The 19338-nt window shown below is 43.8% G+C and overlaps 1 protein-coding gene across 1 annotated transcript; it reads right to left on the bottom strand.

Moving 5' to 3' along the window:
- Positions 1–76: 76 nt before the first annotated feature.
- On the bottom strand, positions 77–16330 carry taf1b (TATA box binding protein (Tbp)-associated factor, RNA polymerase I, B). The gene is made up of 15 exons (XM_055884486.1): positions 16224–16330; positions 9439–9537; positions 9125–9215; positions 8917–9014; positions 8595–8687; positions 8187–8310; positions 7887–8061; positions 7561–7660; positions 6443–6590; positions 6042–6213; positions 4914–4957; positions 4031–4121; positions 3741–3811; positions 1915–2155; positions 77–531 (listed from the first exon to the last, which is right to left on the bottom strand). Exons 1-15 carry the CDS (start codon positions 16239–16241, stop codon positions 288–290), a joined length of 1809 nt encoding a protein of 602 aa, XP_055740461.1. The 5' UTR covers positions 16242–16330; the 3' UTR covers positions 77–287.
- Between the last annotated feature and the right edge of the window lie 3008 nt (positions 16331–19338).

Raw genomic sequence — 19338 nt, 5'->3', positions numbered from 1 at the left:
TTGGAATAATAACAGTGCTCTCTCACAGCCTGTACTTAGCCTAAAATGTCAGCCATTCCAAAATGAACAGAGCTACTTATAACATTGTAATAACAGAACAGTTTAATATAATTTCAAAAAGTACATTTTCACAAACTTCATAATGCATTGTAATCATAGGAGCATTGCCATTCATCCATGGCAATGCAATGAGGCAATTTGTACAAAAAAAAAGGCACAATCAATTTGCATTGATATAAGAAGCACATAAATAAATCGACAGTAGTTGTTCCCGATGAAGTCGCTCGTCACCTAGAACAAGTTTTTCTGGTTTGTTTGCGTTTGGGTTGTTTTTTGGGCTGTGTCTCTCTGGGCGTAGCTCTTGCCCTGGGCTGGGACTTGCTGCTCCCGAGGAAGCGCCTCTCCACCTTCAGTACCTCCTCGTATACACAGCCAGGTTTAACCCCCAGGAGGAAGGAGAAGAGGTCCAACAGCCACACGTACATCCTGGGCAGAGTGGCCTCTACCTCCGCATAGTGGCTCTTACAAAACCTGAGGGGGGGGAAATAAAACATGACAGATAAAACTCAATGGTGTTGTTTATAAAAGAAGGTACATGACCCCGGCTCTTTGTGTGCCTGGTGCAGTGCAATCCCTGGGAGGTGTGCAGTAAAGGCCAATCTGAAAAAGTTGAATTGAACTTATATGGAGCAATGGAAATTCTGCAAGTAGAACCAAAAAGTTGGCAGATTTGCAAATGGGAGTATGTCTCACGTCCCTGTGCATGCGACCATTAACCACGGCTAATAACTAGTGCGTAAACAGCATATGACAGACATCCTGGTCCTCTCACCCATATTTAAAACAGAGCGCCCGTCATGGCCTTTTTGTTTCTATATGTATATTCACAAGTCACATCTCTACATTGTCTGCAAAAATTCTGAATGCATGCCTGCATGCTGGGAAAACCCATAGCCAGTGCTGTCTCTAGCTGAAACTAGGTTTTAAAAGGGATGCTTTAGATGGGTTCCACTCTCCGTAGGGCCTTTGTGGGACAGGTTCGAAGGGAGTCGGTCTCCACAGCTAAAAGCATAGACCCCAGGTGTAGATCAATGCTGGGTGCAGTTTCCAATCACTATAGGATTCAGCCTCAGCAAACAGAGGAAGGTGGAAAGGAAAGAGTCTCTCTCACACACACACCACAGGCCTGCATTCCCCCTCTCCTTCACCCAGCATCTACAACCACCGCAGGCTCTCAGCAGTCTGGGAACTGTGCACTGAATGTTTATGTGAGGGCTATCATAGTTAAAAATAAAAAAAATACACCAGTTAGGATGTTTAAGTGAGGTGATTCAGGGTAACCCCAACAAGGGCGTACACTTCCCGCTCCTGCAAGCTGATCAACAGAGAAGTTAAGTCTTATGCTTGTTGCTGACTCTGCGGTTTACTTTGTGCATCACTGACTCTACCTTTAAGGCTGTTGGTTTTTTTTGCAGGCAAGTTGACTGAGAACACATTCTCATTTACAGCAACAACCTCAGGAATAGTTACATGGGAGAGGAGGGGGATGAATGAGCCAATTGGAAGCTGAGGATTAGGTGGCCAGGATGGTATAAGGGCCAGATTGGGAATTTGCCAGGACACCAGGGTAAACACTCCTGCTCTTTAGTGACCACAGAGGCAGGACAACCGTTTAACATCCCATCCGAAAGACAACACCCTGCAAAGGGCAATGTTACCAATCACTGCCCTTGGGCATTGGAATCCTTTTGACCAGAGGAAAGAGTGCCTCCTATTGGCCCTCCAACACCACTTCCCAGCAGCATCTGGTCTCCCATCCAGGGACTGACCAGGACCAACCCGGCTTAGCTTCAGTGGCAAGCCAGCAGCGGGATCCAGGGTGGTATGCTACTGCAACCGGGTACTGGGCCTTACCTGGGCTTGCAGGCCCTCAGGGCTGGGTGCCAGTATTCTGGGTTGGAGGGCTGGAGGCTTGCCCCGCTCTGCCGGACACTGCTGTCCAGGGTCTGGTGGTGCAGGCTGGGCCCGTCCCAGACCTCCTCCCCCTCCTCCTCCTCACCCCAGCGGAAACAGAAGCTGGAGGGAGGGGAGGATGGTGGGGCCACAGGGGAACCAGACAGTTTCTGGAAACTCAACTGGAGCTGCTCTGCAATACCTGGAGAAGGAGGGGGAAAAGTGAGGGTGCAGGAAATGGTGATGGAAAAGGGTGTGGTTAGTTGGTGAGGGAAAGGGGAGTAGTGAGAGAGAAAGGGAGAGGGAAAGGGAGAGATTAGCAATAGCAGAATGACACAGAGTACCAGTCAAGTTTGGACACACCTCCTCATTCAAGTTTTTATTTTATTTATCTTTACTATTATCTACATTGTAGAATAATAGTGAAGATGTCAAAACTATGAAATAACACATGAAATCATGTAGTAAGCAAAAAATAGTATCAAAATATATTTGAGATTCTTCAAAGTAGCCACCCTTTGCATTGATGACAGCTTTGCAAACTCTTGGCATTCTCTCAACCAGCTTCACCTGGAATACATGGAGTTCCCACATATGCTGAAAACTTGTTGGCTCCTTTTCCTTCACTCTGCGGTACAACTTATCCCAAACCATCAATTGGGTTGAGGTCAGGTGATTGTTGAGGCCAGGTCATCTGATGCAGCATTCCATCACTCTCCTTCTTGGTCAAATAGCCCTTACACAGCTTGGAGGTGTGCTGGGTCATTGTCCTGTTAAACTCTGTCTCACAAAGACACGGCGGTTGGAACCAAAAATCTCAAATTTGGACTCAGATTTCTACCGGTCTAATGTCCATTGCTTGTGTTTCTTGGCCCAAACAAGTCTCTTCTTCTTATTGGTGTCCTTTAGTAGTGGTTTCTTTGCAGCAATTCGCCATGAAGGCTTGATTCACACAGTCTCCTCTGAACAGTTGATGTTGAGATGCATCTGTTACATGAGCTCTGTGAAGCATTTATTTGGGCTGCAATTTCTGAGGCTGGTAACTCAAATGAACTTATCCTCTGCAGCAGAGGTAACTCTGGGTCTTCCTTTCCTGTGGCAGTCCTCATGAGAGCCAGTTTTATCATAGTGCTTGATGGTTTTTGCGACTGCACATCAAAAAAAATATGAAAACGTTTTTGAAATGTTCCAGATGTACTGACCTTCATGTCTTAAAGTAATGACGGACTGTCTTTTCGCTCTGCTTATTTGAGCTGTTCTTGCCGTAATATGGACTTGGTCTTTTACCAAATAGGGCCATCTTCTGTTTTCCACCTCTACCGTGTCACAACACAACTGATTGCCTCAAACGCATTAAAAAGGAAAGAAATTCCACAAATTAACAAGGCACACCTGTTAATTGAAATGCATTCCAGGTGACTACCTCATGAAGCTGGTTGAGAGAATGCCAAGAGTGTACAAAGCTGTCATCAAGGCAAAGGGTGGCTACTTTGAAGAATCTCAAATCTATTTTGATTTGTCTAACACTTTTTTGGTTACTACACGATTCCATGTGTTATTTTGATGTCTTCACTATTATTCCACAATGTAGAAAACTATATAAAAAAAAGAAAAACCCTTGAATGAGTATGCGTGTCCAAACTTTGACTGGTACTGTATAGGCCAATGAGTGACAGCATGTTTGTGCCAGCTCTTTTTACAGGCCATTTGCCATACACTAAATAGTGGACATGAGCCAGCTCCGTTTTTCCTCTTTATCTGAACAGACTGATATGAGTGACACCTACGTCTCCTTTTGAGAATGACTGACTTGTCTTTCTTCGAGGTGTATAGAGGTTTCTGGGGCTTCCAATACTTTCTGTGGAAATAAATGTATTCTATTATTCTTTATACTGACATTTGTGAAATGGAGGAGATAGATGAAGGGGGAGCCACAGTAACAAGGGTGGACACAGGAATTGAACCCCAGTTTCCGGTGGGGAGCAGTATATGTGATTGAGCCGGATGTGTTACCACTAGACCACAGTATCTGCACAGCCAACTTTAAAGAGAGCGCCAGTTAAGTGAGGTGTCTCACCTGGCTATGTTTTCCTGCTGTCTCCGTGCAGCTGTGGTCAGGGCAGTCTGCATTGCCTTGTACCACCTCCTCAGGTTAAAGCTGTTCCCATCTGTCGCACATAAAGAGAGGGATGAGTGCCAGACAGAATTTAGGACACTTGGCTTTTGGAATGTCCAACCGAGGAGACTACCCAAAATAAGGGGCCATTTCCTAACTAGTCGCAAAAAAATAGGCTACCACTAGGAACTCACGGTCTTCATTTGTCTCTTAAAGATCGGCTCTACTACTTAAGAGAAGTCCGAATTTTCCATCTGCCTTTTAATTACAACAGAAAATAGCAAGGGGAAACTAAATATTTCAGCCCAGCCATGTAATCTACTCTCACAAACCCACTCTCACTTATCAGCTGTCAAATGGAAGTGAATGAAAAAAGAGGCAGTCAGAAATCAAAGGAATGCAGACAAACAGTACATGCAACATTCCCCCGTTCCAAAGACAAGACCACACCTCAATGGCCGCTCTTTACCAAAAAACGTTTAATCACAATGTGTAGGACAATACAAACTATGATTATCCGTGCTGAAAAAGATAAGATCATGTGAAATGTTAAACAGAACATAAGAATCGAAGAAACGGCATTTACTGCCTTTTAAAGGCATTCCATTAGCTCAAACCCCTTCAGACACATATGTAAATAACTGTCTAAACATGTAAATAACTGCTTCATTTATTCCTCTGTATGTACTATGCATCTCCTTATAGCCCTGGGCCAACTTCACACAAGACTCCTGAGAGATTATTCACATCGATGTCTTCTCAATGACGCAAAATAAAACATTCCACATCAGCCATCAGGAAGGGCTGGTTATTAACTTATCGCACCAAAGTGAGTGAGGTTTACCTGGGTTTTCCTTGTTTTGGTCACTTGCGTCACTGGATAAATCCCTAAAAACACAAAACAGGAGAACTGCTTTAGATATGAGCAGTAGTAAAACAAATCACCAAAAGTGCAACATCTTGCATAGGCATAGTGATCTAAACCATTTATGACATTTCTGTGCAACTGTTTACATGACCAGGGGCATGCAGACCTGATGTTCCAGTCTACATTGAGCTTCCTAAAGAACATTGTGGTTTCTAGACTGTGGTAAAATGTTGACATGGCTAACAGACTATGTAGTGCCTACTATGATTACGTAGTGTCTCAACACTACCCGAGTGGTCCACAATGTAGTTTTAAAAACCTGTATTATGTACTGTCAATTAATGTTGACATTGACAATAGCAAAGGTACATTTTCTAGGAGGTTCTCAAGAGACAATACTGTTGTGTGAACTTGTGAAATTCTCACGTCTCGGGTGCTTCCTCTGGAGGTCGCACCCGACAGTTGCCGCCCTCCGAGCACAGCAGTGTAAACAGAATTGTTTCACTGAGCTCAACATTCCTACAGTATATCAATGGTAATAGCAAAGCAATGTTTTTGAAACAGCTGAAATGTGTAGGCTAGACATTTTCCTTATATTTGAGACTTGTTTATTGAGTTTACTTGAAATGGCCTTTTTCTATGTCGATAATACCTAAAAATGTTGAGATATGCAAGTCAACATCTGTACGTTTGTCTTGAAGCTAAAATGTGTTGTGTATAGACAAAAACATAAACCGTCTGCCCATGCTTGTGAATTGTTGCATTATTCAAGAGTGTAATATATGGTTGTTGCAGTAATTAAGAGTAATATGGTAGATGTGTGAAGAGTTGCTTGGTCAACGTTAACTAGTAGCTAGCTAGTTGAATAGTTTGCAATGCTTAACCTTCTGAGTCCTGGCTAGTGGTTACTGTGACATTTACGGTACTTTTGAGCTGGGAAGCAAGAACGTCAACCGACCCCTTGTCGTCTCGTCAACATTCCCGTCGCTAATGTGAATTGTAAAGTGTTTGTACATGTAAATTGAAATTGTACCTATGACTATTTGGTGAGAATAAGCCCTTAAATACATTTCTCTCCCTCTAGTTAACAGACGGCATAGCTACCACTCAGTGTGGTCGTCTAGTTTGAAGAGCAGCTTCATGGCGATGATGATCAGGGCAGCAGCCTGGACATCGTAGTGTGGGAGAGGGGATCTGCACCTCATGGGTTCAAAGGTAACGAACGACTCCATACCAGCCTTCTCCATGATCCTGCACACCCAGTCATGCAGCTCATCTGAAAAAGAAAATAAGTACTGGTTGATTGGAATAACTTGTGTTGAGACTGGAGTTACACTTTGTAAAGTAAAATAAATAAATAAATAATTGAATGTAAAAAGGGGAACCCAGGTATAAACAACTACAAAAAAAAAACCTACTGGTGTCTCCTCTTTAAAGTGACTGACACAAATGAACCACCGGACAACGAAAGAGTTAAGAGTGTGTAGTTGGCTTGGCAGACCCACCGGGCAGGTTGACTTCGGTGAGGTAGCGGAGAGTGAGCAGGGAGGGGTGCAGCAGGCAGTCCAGGGTGATGGGGGGGAAGAGGGGTAGCTCCAGGAACACAGCCAGGGTCTTGGCCTCCTTGTGCAGGTGGCTGTAAGAGGGGATAGACTAGGGAACACACAGAGAAGATTTAATCTCGTCTTCTATGCAAGGAATTCCTTTGGAGGATCAGGAGAAGACTTCAAGACAATATATGCAAATGCAGAGCGGGGCAACAGGTGTATTGGCGTGTGGGGACAAGCAGCAGTTTCTGTTGCACCTGAGCCAACATTCGGATGTCTTCATACATGTTTCAATGAGAGTAGCGTGGTACAGTGGTCTGAAGACAAGACCACAGAACAAGATTGTGCTTTTGCACAACCACATCAGTCGCCATCAGCTTAATGCACCCCCCCCCCCAGAACACATGTTGGAACCACACAAATTCCAAGCAGTGGATCTGTTGCCTAGATGAAGCTTAACCACATATATAATACCATTAGTAGTACTGCTCATGACTACTTAGGCTTACACACAGCTGTGTTTCATACTCAACACGGCCACAACACGAGAGTCAGTGTGCCAACAGGAAATAGTACGGCAATGTACTCATTCTTCTACACTGGGATGTTGTTGTGGAATGCCTTTTAAAACGGTCTCAGTCCAGGGGTGTTAAAAACAAAAAAGGGACAGGTCAAAGCTCATTTTTGTTGAGTAGCTGAATGACTGAAAGGCATTTATGTCTCTGCTACATCAGAAATGGAAAGGCAGAGGTGTGGCCCAGAGGCCATCGTAACGTTACAGTTTAACTGATAACGATGTAGATTTATTAATGTATAATGCATTTAGAGTCCAGGAGGACAAATGACAGAATCACGATAGGTTGACTGTACTTTTATTTTCCTGTATCTTTCATTTTTTGCATTGTTTATTTGTTCTATGCTGTGTGATGCAGAACGATTACAATTCTTTTATTTTGTTTGTATTCCGTCAGGGACCACGTTGGACAAAAGTGGAATTGCTTTAACGTGTTCTCGCCTAGGTTGTACTCGGCGCCTCTTTTCCCCCAATAAATCAACAACTAAATGTGAGCTCTCACCTCCACTCTGAAGATGAGTGAGTCTCGGCCGTAGAGCCTCATCTCCTCTGGGAAGTCCTCGTAGGCGTTCACATAGGGGATGTGGCCCCCATTCACAAACCTGCCCAGCACAGAGAGAGAGAGACGCTCAATGGACAGGGACGCAAAGCTTGAGACTTAACGTGAACATTTACTTAGTTTAAATTTTTTTTTATCTTTAACCTACATTTAATCCCAGTTTGTCTTAATGAAATCAAAAATGGTAAAATGTGTATATATTAAATTCAATACAACTTTGTTAATCTTCTCTTCCACCCATGTTTCCGCCATCTCCCCTTGGCCCTGACCTGAGCAGGTCTGCCAGTGTGATGGCCTCTCTGGCCCACACCAGGGCCAGGTGGCACAGTGCCAGGGTCTTGGGCATGCTCATCAACCCCTGGCTCCTCCTCTGGCGCGGGGTCAGGTACGAGACGGCGTCAATAGAACCGGAACACACAGAGGAGCCTCCGTCACTGGTGTGACCTGGGGAGCACGCACAAATATTGGAAAACACACACAGATGCATGTACACTCATATGTAATGATTGCGTGTGGCTAGTGTGCATAGGTACCATGGCTGTTCAGCATACTTGTGTTGTTTACTGTACCTGAGACAGAGCCTCCTCCACTGGCCCAATCTCCATCCCCGTCTGTCTCAGAGACAGACATCATAGAGTCACTCATCACGGACGACTCCGGAGCACTGTCTGACTCCCCAGAGCCCTGAGAACGCTAGGGAGGGCAACAAGAAAAAAAAAAAAGAGTGGAAATAAGAAAGGGAGACAGAGACAGACACGCAAAATAAATGACACAGCAACCAAAGGAGGGCGAGGTGTGTATAGGTGAACTGTTATCATCTGAGCGCTGCAAACGGGCAACTAAACGTATTCAATCTCAAAGCACACATTGAGTGAACGTCTCGTCGACCGTCCGCCAGAAGGGGGCGACAACAGACAGGGAAAGTGTGCCACTTCATCAGAAAGTGCCATTTTGCTTGCAGTGATGAGAATACTGACCAGTCTAAATTTCCCATCATGCACAGGATTCTTGGTGTAGGCCTGTCGGCTCTTCTGTAGGTACATTCTCCAAAACTGACACAGCACGTCATCCTACAAAACACGGACCATACAAGACACCTACAGAACTTGTCGAGTGTCTACATTGACGTAAAATAGCAGTATTTGGCTTTACTTTCCGGTTTCTCGGAGACAGATGAAACATTTCAATAGAGATTCTCTATAGAGCATCTATAGAGCATGCTAGTAGTCCTAGCAGTCCAGGACTACTAGGCGTAATCTGTGTCCGGGAAACCGCTCTCCTGTGCTCCCTCTGACCGACCTTGAACTGTGGGCAGACTCCCATGGCCAGGAGAGCCTCAGCCTGGTGCTTTAGGATGAACTGAAAGCCCTCACACACCATCCACGCTCGCCCTTGCTCTGAAACACAGTCACAAAAAAGTCAGGCACATACAGAACAAACAACAACAAAAAACAAATCAAAATGATTTGCTTGTAGGAATCAATGACACAGGAGAGTGGAGACCAACCTAGTTTTTTCCTTCTGGTTCCCTTGGAGATGGAGGACACTCTGCTGGTACCAATCATAAGAGTGTTTGTATCCACAACTTCTTTTGTTCTCTGTGTAGAGAATTTGCAGATAAAAATAAATAAAAATAAATGGTTGTCCACGTGTGCCTCCCAAATGGCACCCTATTAACTAGTACACTGCCTTGACCAGGGCCCATAGGGCTACGGTCCAAAAGTAGTGCACCAAATAGGGAATACGGTGCCATATGGGACGTAGCCCATGACTACTTCAACATGAAGCCATCTTGAATAGGAGTGAAAGGCGAGCGCTTACCTCGATGACATTATGACAGGACCTGCAGTAGAACCGACCCTCATCCGACACCCCCCAGTCCACCTCTCCACACTGGCCACAAATATCGCTGTAGCCCCCCTATAATCAAATTAAATGTTTAGAATGGCGCATTATGCATTGTATTACATACCCACAGAGACATCAGGTCCATCGATCCATAACTACATATGAGAGCATGTAGCTAGCTGCGGCAACAATTGAAACTGAGGGCCACGCTATAACTCGACTGTAGGACCCATTTTGAACTATTTGTGTGGTTGTTGTGTTGTCTATATACTTTGCCCGTCTTTGTATATTCCACTTCATTTGTACTCGAGGGAACTATATGTTGGGTCATGGGTCACTGTCACACAGGTGACTAGGAACTGTAATCAGGGATGCTGCAGTATGGAGAGAGCATAGTCACAGAACAATGAGACCAATATTTCACAAGTAGGCGGTGAGAGAAAGCCCAGTGGCTTGCAGTGGAAGAAAATGCAGCGAGATGGATTTTGGCCGACATTCTACAAATTCTCTCATCGATGAAACATTTTCTCTCAATACAGTTATGTTTCCCAAACTAGAATCTGTTACTAACAGAGTGATCAAAGTTTTGTAGACTTTACCCTTTGCCAAAGTTGTAAAAAATTGCGTTGTTTAGGAGTGCAAGTGCGAAATTAGTAATTGCACTACACACAGAGTAGGCGTTCCCTAAAAGAAATATGCAAATAGAGTGCCTTGCAAAAGTATTCATCCCCCTTGGCGTTTTTCCTATTTTGTTGCATTACAACCTGCAATTTAAATGGATGTTTATTTGGATTTCATGTAATGGACATACACAAAATAGTCCAAATTGGTGAAGTTAAAGAAATAAAAATGTTTACAAAAATTAAAAACTGAAAAGTTTGCTTTGAAGCCCCTAAATAAGATCTGGTGCAACCAATTACCTTCAGAAGTCACATAATTGGTTAAATAAAGCCCACCTGTGTGCAATCTAAGTGTCAAACTATCTGTCACATGATCTCAGTTCTGAAAGGCTCCAGATTCTGCAACACCACTAAGCAATGGGCACCACCAAGACCAAGGAGCTCTCAAGCAAGCGGCACCAAACAGGTCAGGGACAAAGTTGTGGAGAAGCACAGAACAGGGTTTGGTTATAAAAAAATCTAAAACTTTGAACACCCCCGGGGCACCATTAAATCCATTATTAAAAAATGGAAAGAATATGTCACCACAACAAACCTGCCAAGAGAGGGCCGCCCACCAAAACTCAGACCAGGCAAGGAGGTTATTAATCAGAGGCAACAAAGAGACCAAAGATAACCCTGAAGGAGCTGCAAAGCTCCACAGCGGCAATTGGAGTATCTGTCCATAGGACCACGTTTAGCTGTACACTCCACAAAGCTGGGATTTACAGAAGAGTGGCCAGAAAAAAAGCCATTGCTTAAAGAAAAATAAGCAAACACATTTGGTGTTTGCCAAAAGGCACGTGGGAGACTGCCCAAACATATGGAAGAAGGGACTCTGGTCAGATGAGAATAAAATTGAGCTTTTTGGCCATTAAGGAAAACGCTATGTCTGGCGCAAACCCAACACCTCTCATTACCCCGAGAACAACATCCCCACAGTGATGCGTGGTGGCAGCATCATGCTGTAGGATGTTTTTCCTCAGCAGGGACTGGGAAACTGGTCAGAAGTGAAGGAATGGTGGATGGTGCTAAATAGAGGGAAATCCTTGAGGGAAACCTGTTTCAGTCTTCCAGAGAATGGGACTGCGGGTCACTTTCCAGCAGGACAATGACCCTAAGCATACTGCTAATGCAACACTCAAGTGGTTTAAAGGGGAAACATTTAAATTTATTGGAATGGCCTAGTCAAAGCCCAGACCTCAATCCAATTGAGAATCTGGTATTTTTTATTTTACCTTTATTTAACCAGGTAGGCTATTTGAGAACAAGTACTCATTTACAACTGCGACCTGGCCAAGATAAAGCAAAGCAATTCAACATATACAACAGAGTTACACATGGAATAAACATACAGTCAATAATACAGTAGAAAATGTCTATATACAGTGTGTGCAAATGAGGAAAGATAAGGGAGGTAAGGCAATAAATAGGCCATGGTGGTAAAATAATTATAATATAGCAATTAAACACTGGAATGGTAGATATGCAGAAGATGAATGTGCAAGTAGAGATACTGGGGTGCAAAGGAGCAAGATAAATACAGTATGAGGTAGTTGTTTGGGCTATTTATAGATGGGCTATGTACAGGTGCAGTGATCTATGAGCTGCTCTGACAGCTGGTGCTTAAAGCTAGTGAGGGAGATGTGTCTCCAGCCTCAGTGATTTTTGCAGTTCGTTCCAGTCATTGGCAGCAGAGAACTGGAAGGAAAGGCGGCCAAAGGAGGAATTGGCTTTGGGGGTGACCAGTGAGATATACCTGCTGGAGCGCGTGCTGCTATGGTGACCAGTGAGCTGAGAAGGCGGGGCTTTACCTAGCAAAGACTTGTAGATGACCTGGAGCCAGTGGGTTTGGCGACGAGTACGATGCGAGGGACAGCCAACAAGAGAGTACAGGTCGCAGTGGTGGGTAGTATATTGGGCTTTGGTAACAAAACGGATGGCACTGTGATAGACTGCATCCAATTTGCTGAGTAGAGGGTTGGAAACTATTTTGTAAATGACATCGCCAAAGTCGAGGATCAGTAGGATGGTCAGTTTTACGAGGGTATGTTTGGCAGCATGAGTGAAGGATGCTTTGTTGTGAAATAGGAAGCCGATTCTAGATTTAATTTTGGATTGGAGATGTTTAATGCGAGTCTGGAAGGAGAGTTCAGTAACCAGACACCTAGGTATTTGTAGTTGTCCACATATTCTAAGTCAAAACCGTCCAGAGTAGTGATGCTGGACGGGCGGGCGGCGATCGGTTGAAGAGCATGCATTTAGTTTTACCTGCATTTAAGAGCAGTTGGAGGCCACGGAAGGAGAGTTGTATGGCATTGAAGCTCATCTGGAGGTTAGTTAACACAGTGTCCAAAGAAGGGCCAGAAGTATACAGAATGGTGTCGTCTGCGTAGAGGTGGATCAGAGAATCACCAGCAGCAAGAGCGACATCATTGATGTATACAGAGAAGAGAGTCGGCCCGAGAAGTGAACCCTGTGCTACCCCATAGAGACTGCCAGAGGTCCAGACAATAGGCCCTCCATTGACACACTGAACTCTGAGAAGTAGTTAGTGAAACAGGCGAGGCAATCATTTGAGAAACCAAGGCTGTCGAGTCTGCCGATAAGAATATGGCGATTGACAGAGTCGAAAGCCTTGGCCAGGTCGATGAACACGGCTGCACAGTAATGTCTCTCATTGATGGCGGTTATGTTTTCGTTTAGGACCTTGAGCGTGGCTGAGGTGCACCCATGACCAGCTCTGAAACCAGATGGCACAGCGGAGAAGGTACAGTGGGATTCGAAATGGTCGGTAATCTGTTTGTTAACTTGGCTTTCGAAGACCTTAGAAAGGCATGGTAGGATAGATATAGGATGACTTAAAGACTGCTGTACACAAGCGGAATCCATCTTACTGGAAATGGCCGGTGCAGTTTTGCCTTGAAGAATGGGTCAAAATCCCAGTGGCTAGATGTACCAAGCTTAGAGACATACCCCAAGAGACTTGCAGCTGCAATTGCTGCAAAAGGTGGCTCTACAAAGTATTTACTTTGGGGGGGTGAATAGTTATGCACACTCAAGTTCTGATCTGGTTTGATTCTCAAAAAATATTTTGCATCTTCAAAGTGGTAGGCATGATGTGTAAAACAAATGATACAACAACCCCCCCCCCCCCCCCCCCCCACAAAAAAAACATTTACATTTTAATTCCAGGTTGTAAGGCAACAAAATAGGAAAAATGCCAAGAGGGGGGTGAATACTTTCGCAAGCCACTGTACATGCTAGAACGCGCCGATAGGCTCTCGCTAGCTCGTGCTTGGCTCTGCCAACTTACTTCCCTGTTCTGTTATGATTCATTCGCTCCCTGGAAACGACAGGCGGTGGTATGCGGTGAGATCCTATGCACAGACGCCGCTGCAGTGTTACAATTGGAAAAAGTTTAGACACGTGGCAAGTGTTTGTCGAAAGCAATAAATGTGTTGTAGTTGAAGTGTCAGATAAAGCATATTGCTGTAATTGTGATGGGAATCATGTTCTCGGAGTGCCCTGTAAGGACGAAGGAGGTCACAGGAGCTAGGATCAGGGCTACAGTTGAAGTCGGAAGTTTACATTCACTTACTTAGGTTGGAGTCATTAAAACTCGTTTTTCAAACACTCCACAAATTTATCCTTAACAAACTATAGTTTTGGCAAGTCAGTTAGGACATCTTTATGCATGACACAAGTAATTTTTCCAACAATTGTTTACAGACAGATTATTTCACTTATAATCCACTGCATCACAATTCCAGTGGGTCAGAAGTTTACATACAATAAGTTGACTGTGCCTTTAAACAGCTTGGAAAATTCCAGAAAATTATGTCATGGCTTTAGAAGCTTCTGATAGGCTAATTTACATAATTTGAGTCAATTGGAGGTGTACCTGTGGATGTATTTCAAGACCTACCTTCAAACTCAGTGCCTCGTTGCTTGGCATCATGGGAAAATCAAAAGAAGTCAGCCAAGTCTGGTTCATCCTTGGGAGCAATTTACAAACGCCTGAAGGTACCACGTTCATCTATACAACAATAGTATGCATGTAGACACCATGGGACCACGCAGCCGTCATACTGCTCAGGAAGGAGACGCGTTCTGTCTCCGAAAGATAAACGTACTTTGGTGTGAAAAGTGAGAAATAATCCCAGAAAACAGCAAAGGACCTTGTGAAGATGCTGGAGGAAACAGGTACACATGTATCTATATCCACAGTAAAACGAGTCCAATATCGACATAACCTGAAAGGCCGCTCATCAAGGAAGAAGCCATTGCTCCAAAACCGCCATAAAAAAGCCAGACTACGGTTTGCAACTGTACATGGGGACAAAGATTGTACTTTTTGGAGAAATGTCCTCTGGTCTGATGAAACAAAAATAGAACTGTTTGGCCATAATGACCATCGTTATGTTTGGAGGAAAAAGAGGGATGCTTGCAAGCCGAAGAACACCATCCCAACCGTGAAGCACAGGGGTGGCAGCATCATGTTGTGGGGGTGCTTTGCTGCAGGAGGGACTGGTGCACTTCACAAAATAGATGGCATCATGAGGAAAGGAAAATTATGTGTATATATTGAAGCAACATCTCAAGACATCAGTATGGAAGTTAAAGCTTGGTCGCAAATGGGTCTTCCAAATGGACAATGACCCCAAGCATACTTCCAAAGTTGTGGAAAAATGGCTTAAGGACAACAAAGTCAAGGTGTTGGAGTGGCCATCACTAAACCCTGACCTCAATCCTATAGAACATTTGTGGGCAGAACTGAAAAAGCGTGTGCGAGCAAGGAGGCCTACAAACCTGACTCAGTTACACCAGCTCTGTCAGGAGGAATGGGCCAAAATTCCCCCAATTTATTGTGGGAAGCTTATGGAAGGCTACCTGAAACATTTGACCCAAGTTAAACTATTTAAAGGCAATGCTACCAAATACTAATTGAGTGTATGTAAACTTCTGACCCACTGGGAATGTGATGAAAGAAATAAAAGCTGAAATAATTCTCTACTATTATTCTGACATTTCACAATCTTAAAATAACGTGGTGATCCTAACTGACCTAAGACAGGGATTTTTTACAGGATTAAATGTCAGGAATTGTGAAAAACTGAGTTTAAATGTATTTGGCTAAGGTGCATGTAAACTTACAACTTCAACTGTATCTAGCAGGTCTATGTGGAGGCAGTGAAAATAGCTGAAAGAGTGAGTAGAGATGTGATGGTAGTGGATGTCCCAGTCTGCAGTGAATGCCATGCAGGGGAAGGATCCCAACGCACTAACAACAAAGGTGGACTTTGTTGCGTTTATAGCGCAAGTGATAAATTGCACTAGTCAAACTAATAAAATGTAAGAAGCTAGACATCATCGTGAAGGTGGCAAATAGATCTCCAGGACTTTACAACCAAAATGTTACAGGGAATACTCAAGAGGTTCCACGTCCCAGTGGGATTGTTAGAAATTCAGGGCTCACTATAGACAGGTTGTGACCAGCCTCACATTCCAGTACAGTAGGTGGCGGTGTAAGCACCCGTCAGTTGTTTGCGGTCTGCGAATACAAACTTGAAGAAAATGACAGGCCGTTGTCTATCTTGGGTTAGTTATTAAAAATAAATCGTTGATACAGTTCTTACCACAGAACGTTGGTAGCACCTTAATTGTGGAGGACGTACTCATGGTAATGGCTGGAGCGGAATGATATCAAATACGTCAAACATGGTTTCCGTGAGTTTGATGACATGCTATTTGCTCCGTTTCAGCCATTATGAGCCGTTCTTACCGTCAATATATTTCTACCTGCTATACGCATATGGTAAAATCTTCCATTAAGGGGTTCTTAAATGTTTGACTTTACCTGCTAATACATGGGAAAAAGAAAGAATCTGCGTTTGAAAAGCGTTTTGTTTTGCACGCTCTTTAAACATTTTCAATCGCAACTGTGTTTGCTTGTGTCTAAAAAATGAACATTTTGCTAGGTTAGATAGCCACTAACGTTACAACAAGAAAATGTTTTTCAGATCAATCTGGCAGGTATAAAAGTTTAAATTAGCATAAAGACTTTAACACGTCCTACTTTTTACTTGTACAACCTACCGTTTGTTCTTCGTCCATTTTCACACGCTTTAGTTTGTTTCACATTGGTGAACTCTCACGTGTTGGTTTATTGTGGTGGAATAGGAACTTCCTGTGTGTTACCAATAAGTCCACCCGACAGGAATCAACATGATTTTACTGTGCATCACAAGCACATGTGCAAAAACGTGTTGCCAAGGGGTATACATTCAAAATAATAATAAATACATTTTTTTTACTATATCTGAACTACAGAGAATAAAACAATTACAGATATTTAATATCTGAAAAGTATTTTAGCCTGCTCATTCAGGTGGGTTGCAAGTCCAATGTCTGATGTCTCCCTATAGAGGGCAACATTGACTGCAGGAGAATGAGCGCATACTGTTTGTTGTAGCTTGTAGTTATCACCTGAGTCATCCATTACAGTAATTGCTGTGATTTTCCATACCCGAGGCCTCTGCTCTATAATTGCCCTGCTTTACTTGATTATGTCATGAGTTGGTGTATGTGTATGAGTGGCGTTGGTGCTGATTGTGCTGTGTGGTGTGACAGGATTGGAGCTAGCACCATGGAAACCACAAGAAAGAAGAAGAGGGTGTGTAGATGGATTCATTGTTTGGTAAATCCATTTGTAAGTATAAGTATAGCTTGAGTCATACATTCAGACATTAGAATTCTTCTTATATTACTTCAGTTAATCATGCCAAGGTCTATACATAAGGTCATCTGTCCCTTAATACTCATCAGTGGAGGCTGCTGAAGGGAGGAAGGCTCATAATAATGGCTGGAATGGAGTGTAATGGATGAAAAACATGCTGTTGATACCATTCCATTGAGTCCATTCCAGCCATTATTATGAGCCGTCCTCCCCTCAGCAGCCTCCACTGATACTCATTCACTACTTCCCACAAATCTGAAAGCATTGGATTGGTGGCGGGCTCGAGAGAGTTTCCAACATATTTCTTACACCAGCCATTTCCTTTCAAATCAGTTAAGGGAAATGAACAAGTGCACACTTTGGGAAAAAGGAGATATAACTGGGACGAAGACACAGATGTGCCCGATTTCTGTTGACAGTCTGGAGAGTGTTTATGGGGGCTTTGTTATGTTTTTGCAGATACAGATACTGCGTCCTAAATGGCTCCATATCCCCTATATCCCTCAAACTCAACTCTGGACCTCGAAGAAAATTCCACTGCATGTTTTCATTGTTTCCCTCTAATCTGATTTAGACCTGGGAAACCAGATGTGTGCAATTAATTATCAGCTAGAACAGAAAGCCAGCAGGCTCCGGACCTCGTAGGGTAAGAGTTTAATACCCCTGTACTATATAGTGTACTACTTTTGACTAGAGACTTATGGGTCCTGGACAAAAGTACTGTACTTGATAGGGAATACGGTGCTATTTGGGAATGCAGACAAAGTGGGCTATGCTCCTCTTTCACAGCATCATTTTTTATCAGGTTTGAGTCAGAGCTCACTGTTGCCGGCTGGCTGAATTTAATCTTCTATCCCTAAGAGCAACATTAAACGTTAACACAACTTTTCCTTGTAATGACACAGGAGTCACTTTTGACCGGGACCCATAGGGCACCCTATTCCCAAATGGCACCGGCCCGTTCCAAAGGGCACCCTATTACCTATATAGTGCCTGTTGTTAGTACAATGGTGTGATGGCTGGTGGTGGTGTGTTTTAAGTTAAACCAAGCCTACCGTTTTCCCCACAGAAGAGCTACCTGAACGTGAGATGCCTGCCTGCCTTAGCCTCCAAAGGAACCAATTTTATGATTTGCTGCCCCTCAGGCTGACTACTGCATTATTTATGCAAAGCAAAACCCTGTTGCCTATGGAAATCAGTAACAGTCAGTAACTGCCTGTCTGTGTCCCTGCCTGCCTGTCTTCCTGCCTGCCTGCCTGCCACAAACACAGGACAGTTTGAAATGCCCTGCTGCTGCTCTTGCTTTGTGATTCCTTTTGTGTTTCACAAATGGTGGAGGAGGAGATGGGCGTAGGTTGTCAGGTGATGTAGGCTTTGTGATAAGTCTGTTGGAAAATCCCACAGAAAAGGCGCATGCGGAGTCTGATAGCCTAGCGTTGCATGGCACAGTCATAAATATTTCAGTCTTTTTTTATTCCCTCTCTCTATCTCTCTATCACCACCCTCTCCCACTCCGCACAATGATAATGGCTCTACAGCTGCAGCATTGGGCAAAACTGTGCTTTTTATTTTGTACTCTCTTCACTTCAGGCTGTGGAAATGTGTCCTCCTAGTCTCTCAATTGAACATATAATAAAATAAAAAAACAACAGCAAACATTCTCTGAATCGCTTTACATATGTGAACAATACATTCTTTCCACACACGCACACACACACACACACACACAGTTGTGGTAGGGTGATTTGAGTCACACATTCCAGGGCCCCGAGGTTAGGGTCTGTGTGGCATGTTTCCGGGGTGAGGTAATGTGAGAACGCAACACAACACGGACATCTGTGGCTACGTCCCAGTTATCCCTCCCTTTTCCCAAAGTGTGCACTTGTTCGCTTCCCCTTAACTGATTTGAAAGGAAATGGCTGGTATAAGAAATAGAGTGGAAAATCCCTCTAGCTCGTGCCTCCAGCAATCCAATGCTTTCAGATTTGTGGGAAGTAGTGAACGAGTGCACACTTCAGAAGAAAGCAGATATTATTGGGACCCTGCAGGAACAGGAAGGGAACCATCCCCGGGGAGTCTGCACTGTCTGAAAGAGTAACTCTACTGGAGACTAAAATAGACGTTCAGACTTACAGACTCAACAAGCCAAATAAGTATTATTGTTCCATCTCTGTCATTTACAGTAAATCGCCTAGGAGCAGCTCCAAAACCCACAACATGTACTGTTGTTGTTATAATCGGGTTATTATAATAACCCACCTAATTCATCTCATTAGTCTTATGTTACGGGGCCGTGATGTCGGCTCATCTAATGTATACATTGACAAGCACCCTCAGATGTGAATGAAAGAGGAATGAAAGAGGAAGATCGGCTGGCTGATGAAAGAGGGCGAGGGGTTTTTGTGTGTCGGTTTACCGTGGTTTTCCGTGTGTTTCCCCATTCAGCACTGGGTATAGCTCCAGCCTGCAGCCCAC

Source organism: Salvelinus fontinalis, chromosome 27, assembly GCF_029448725.1.
Source record: "Salvelinus fontinalis isolate EN_2023a chromosome 27, ASM2944872v1, whole genome shotgun sequence".
Classification (NCBI taxonomy): domain Eukaryota; kingdom Metazoa; phylum Chordata; class Actinopteri; order Salmoniformes; family Salmonidae; genus Salvelinus; species Salvelinus fontinalis.
This window is presented reverse-complemented; position numbering and strand designations above follow the sequence as displayed.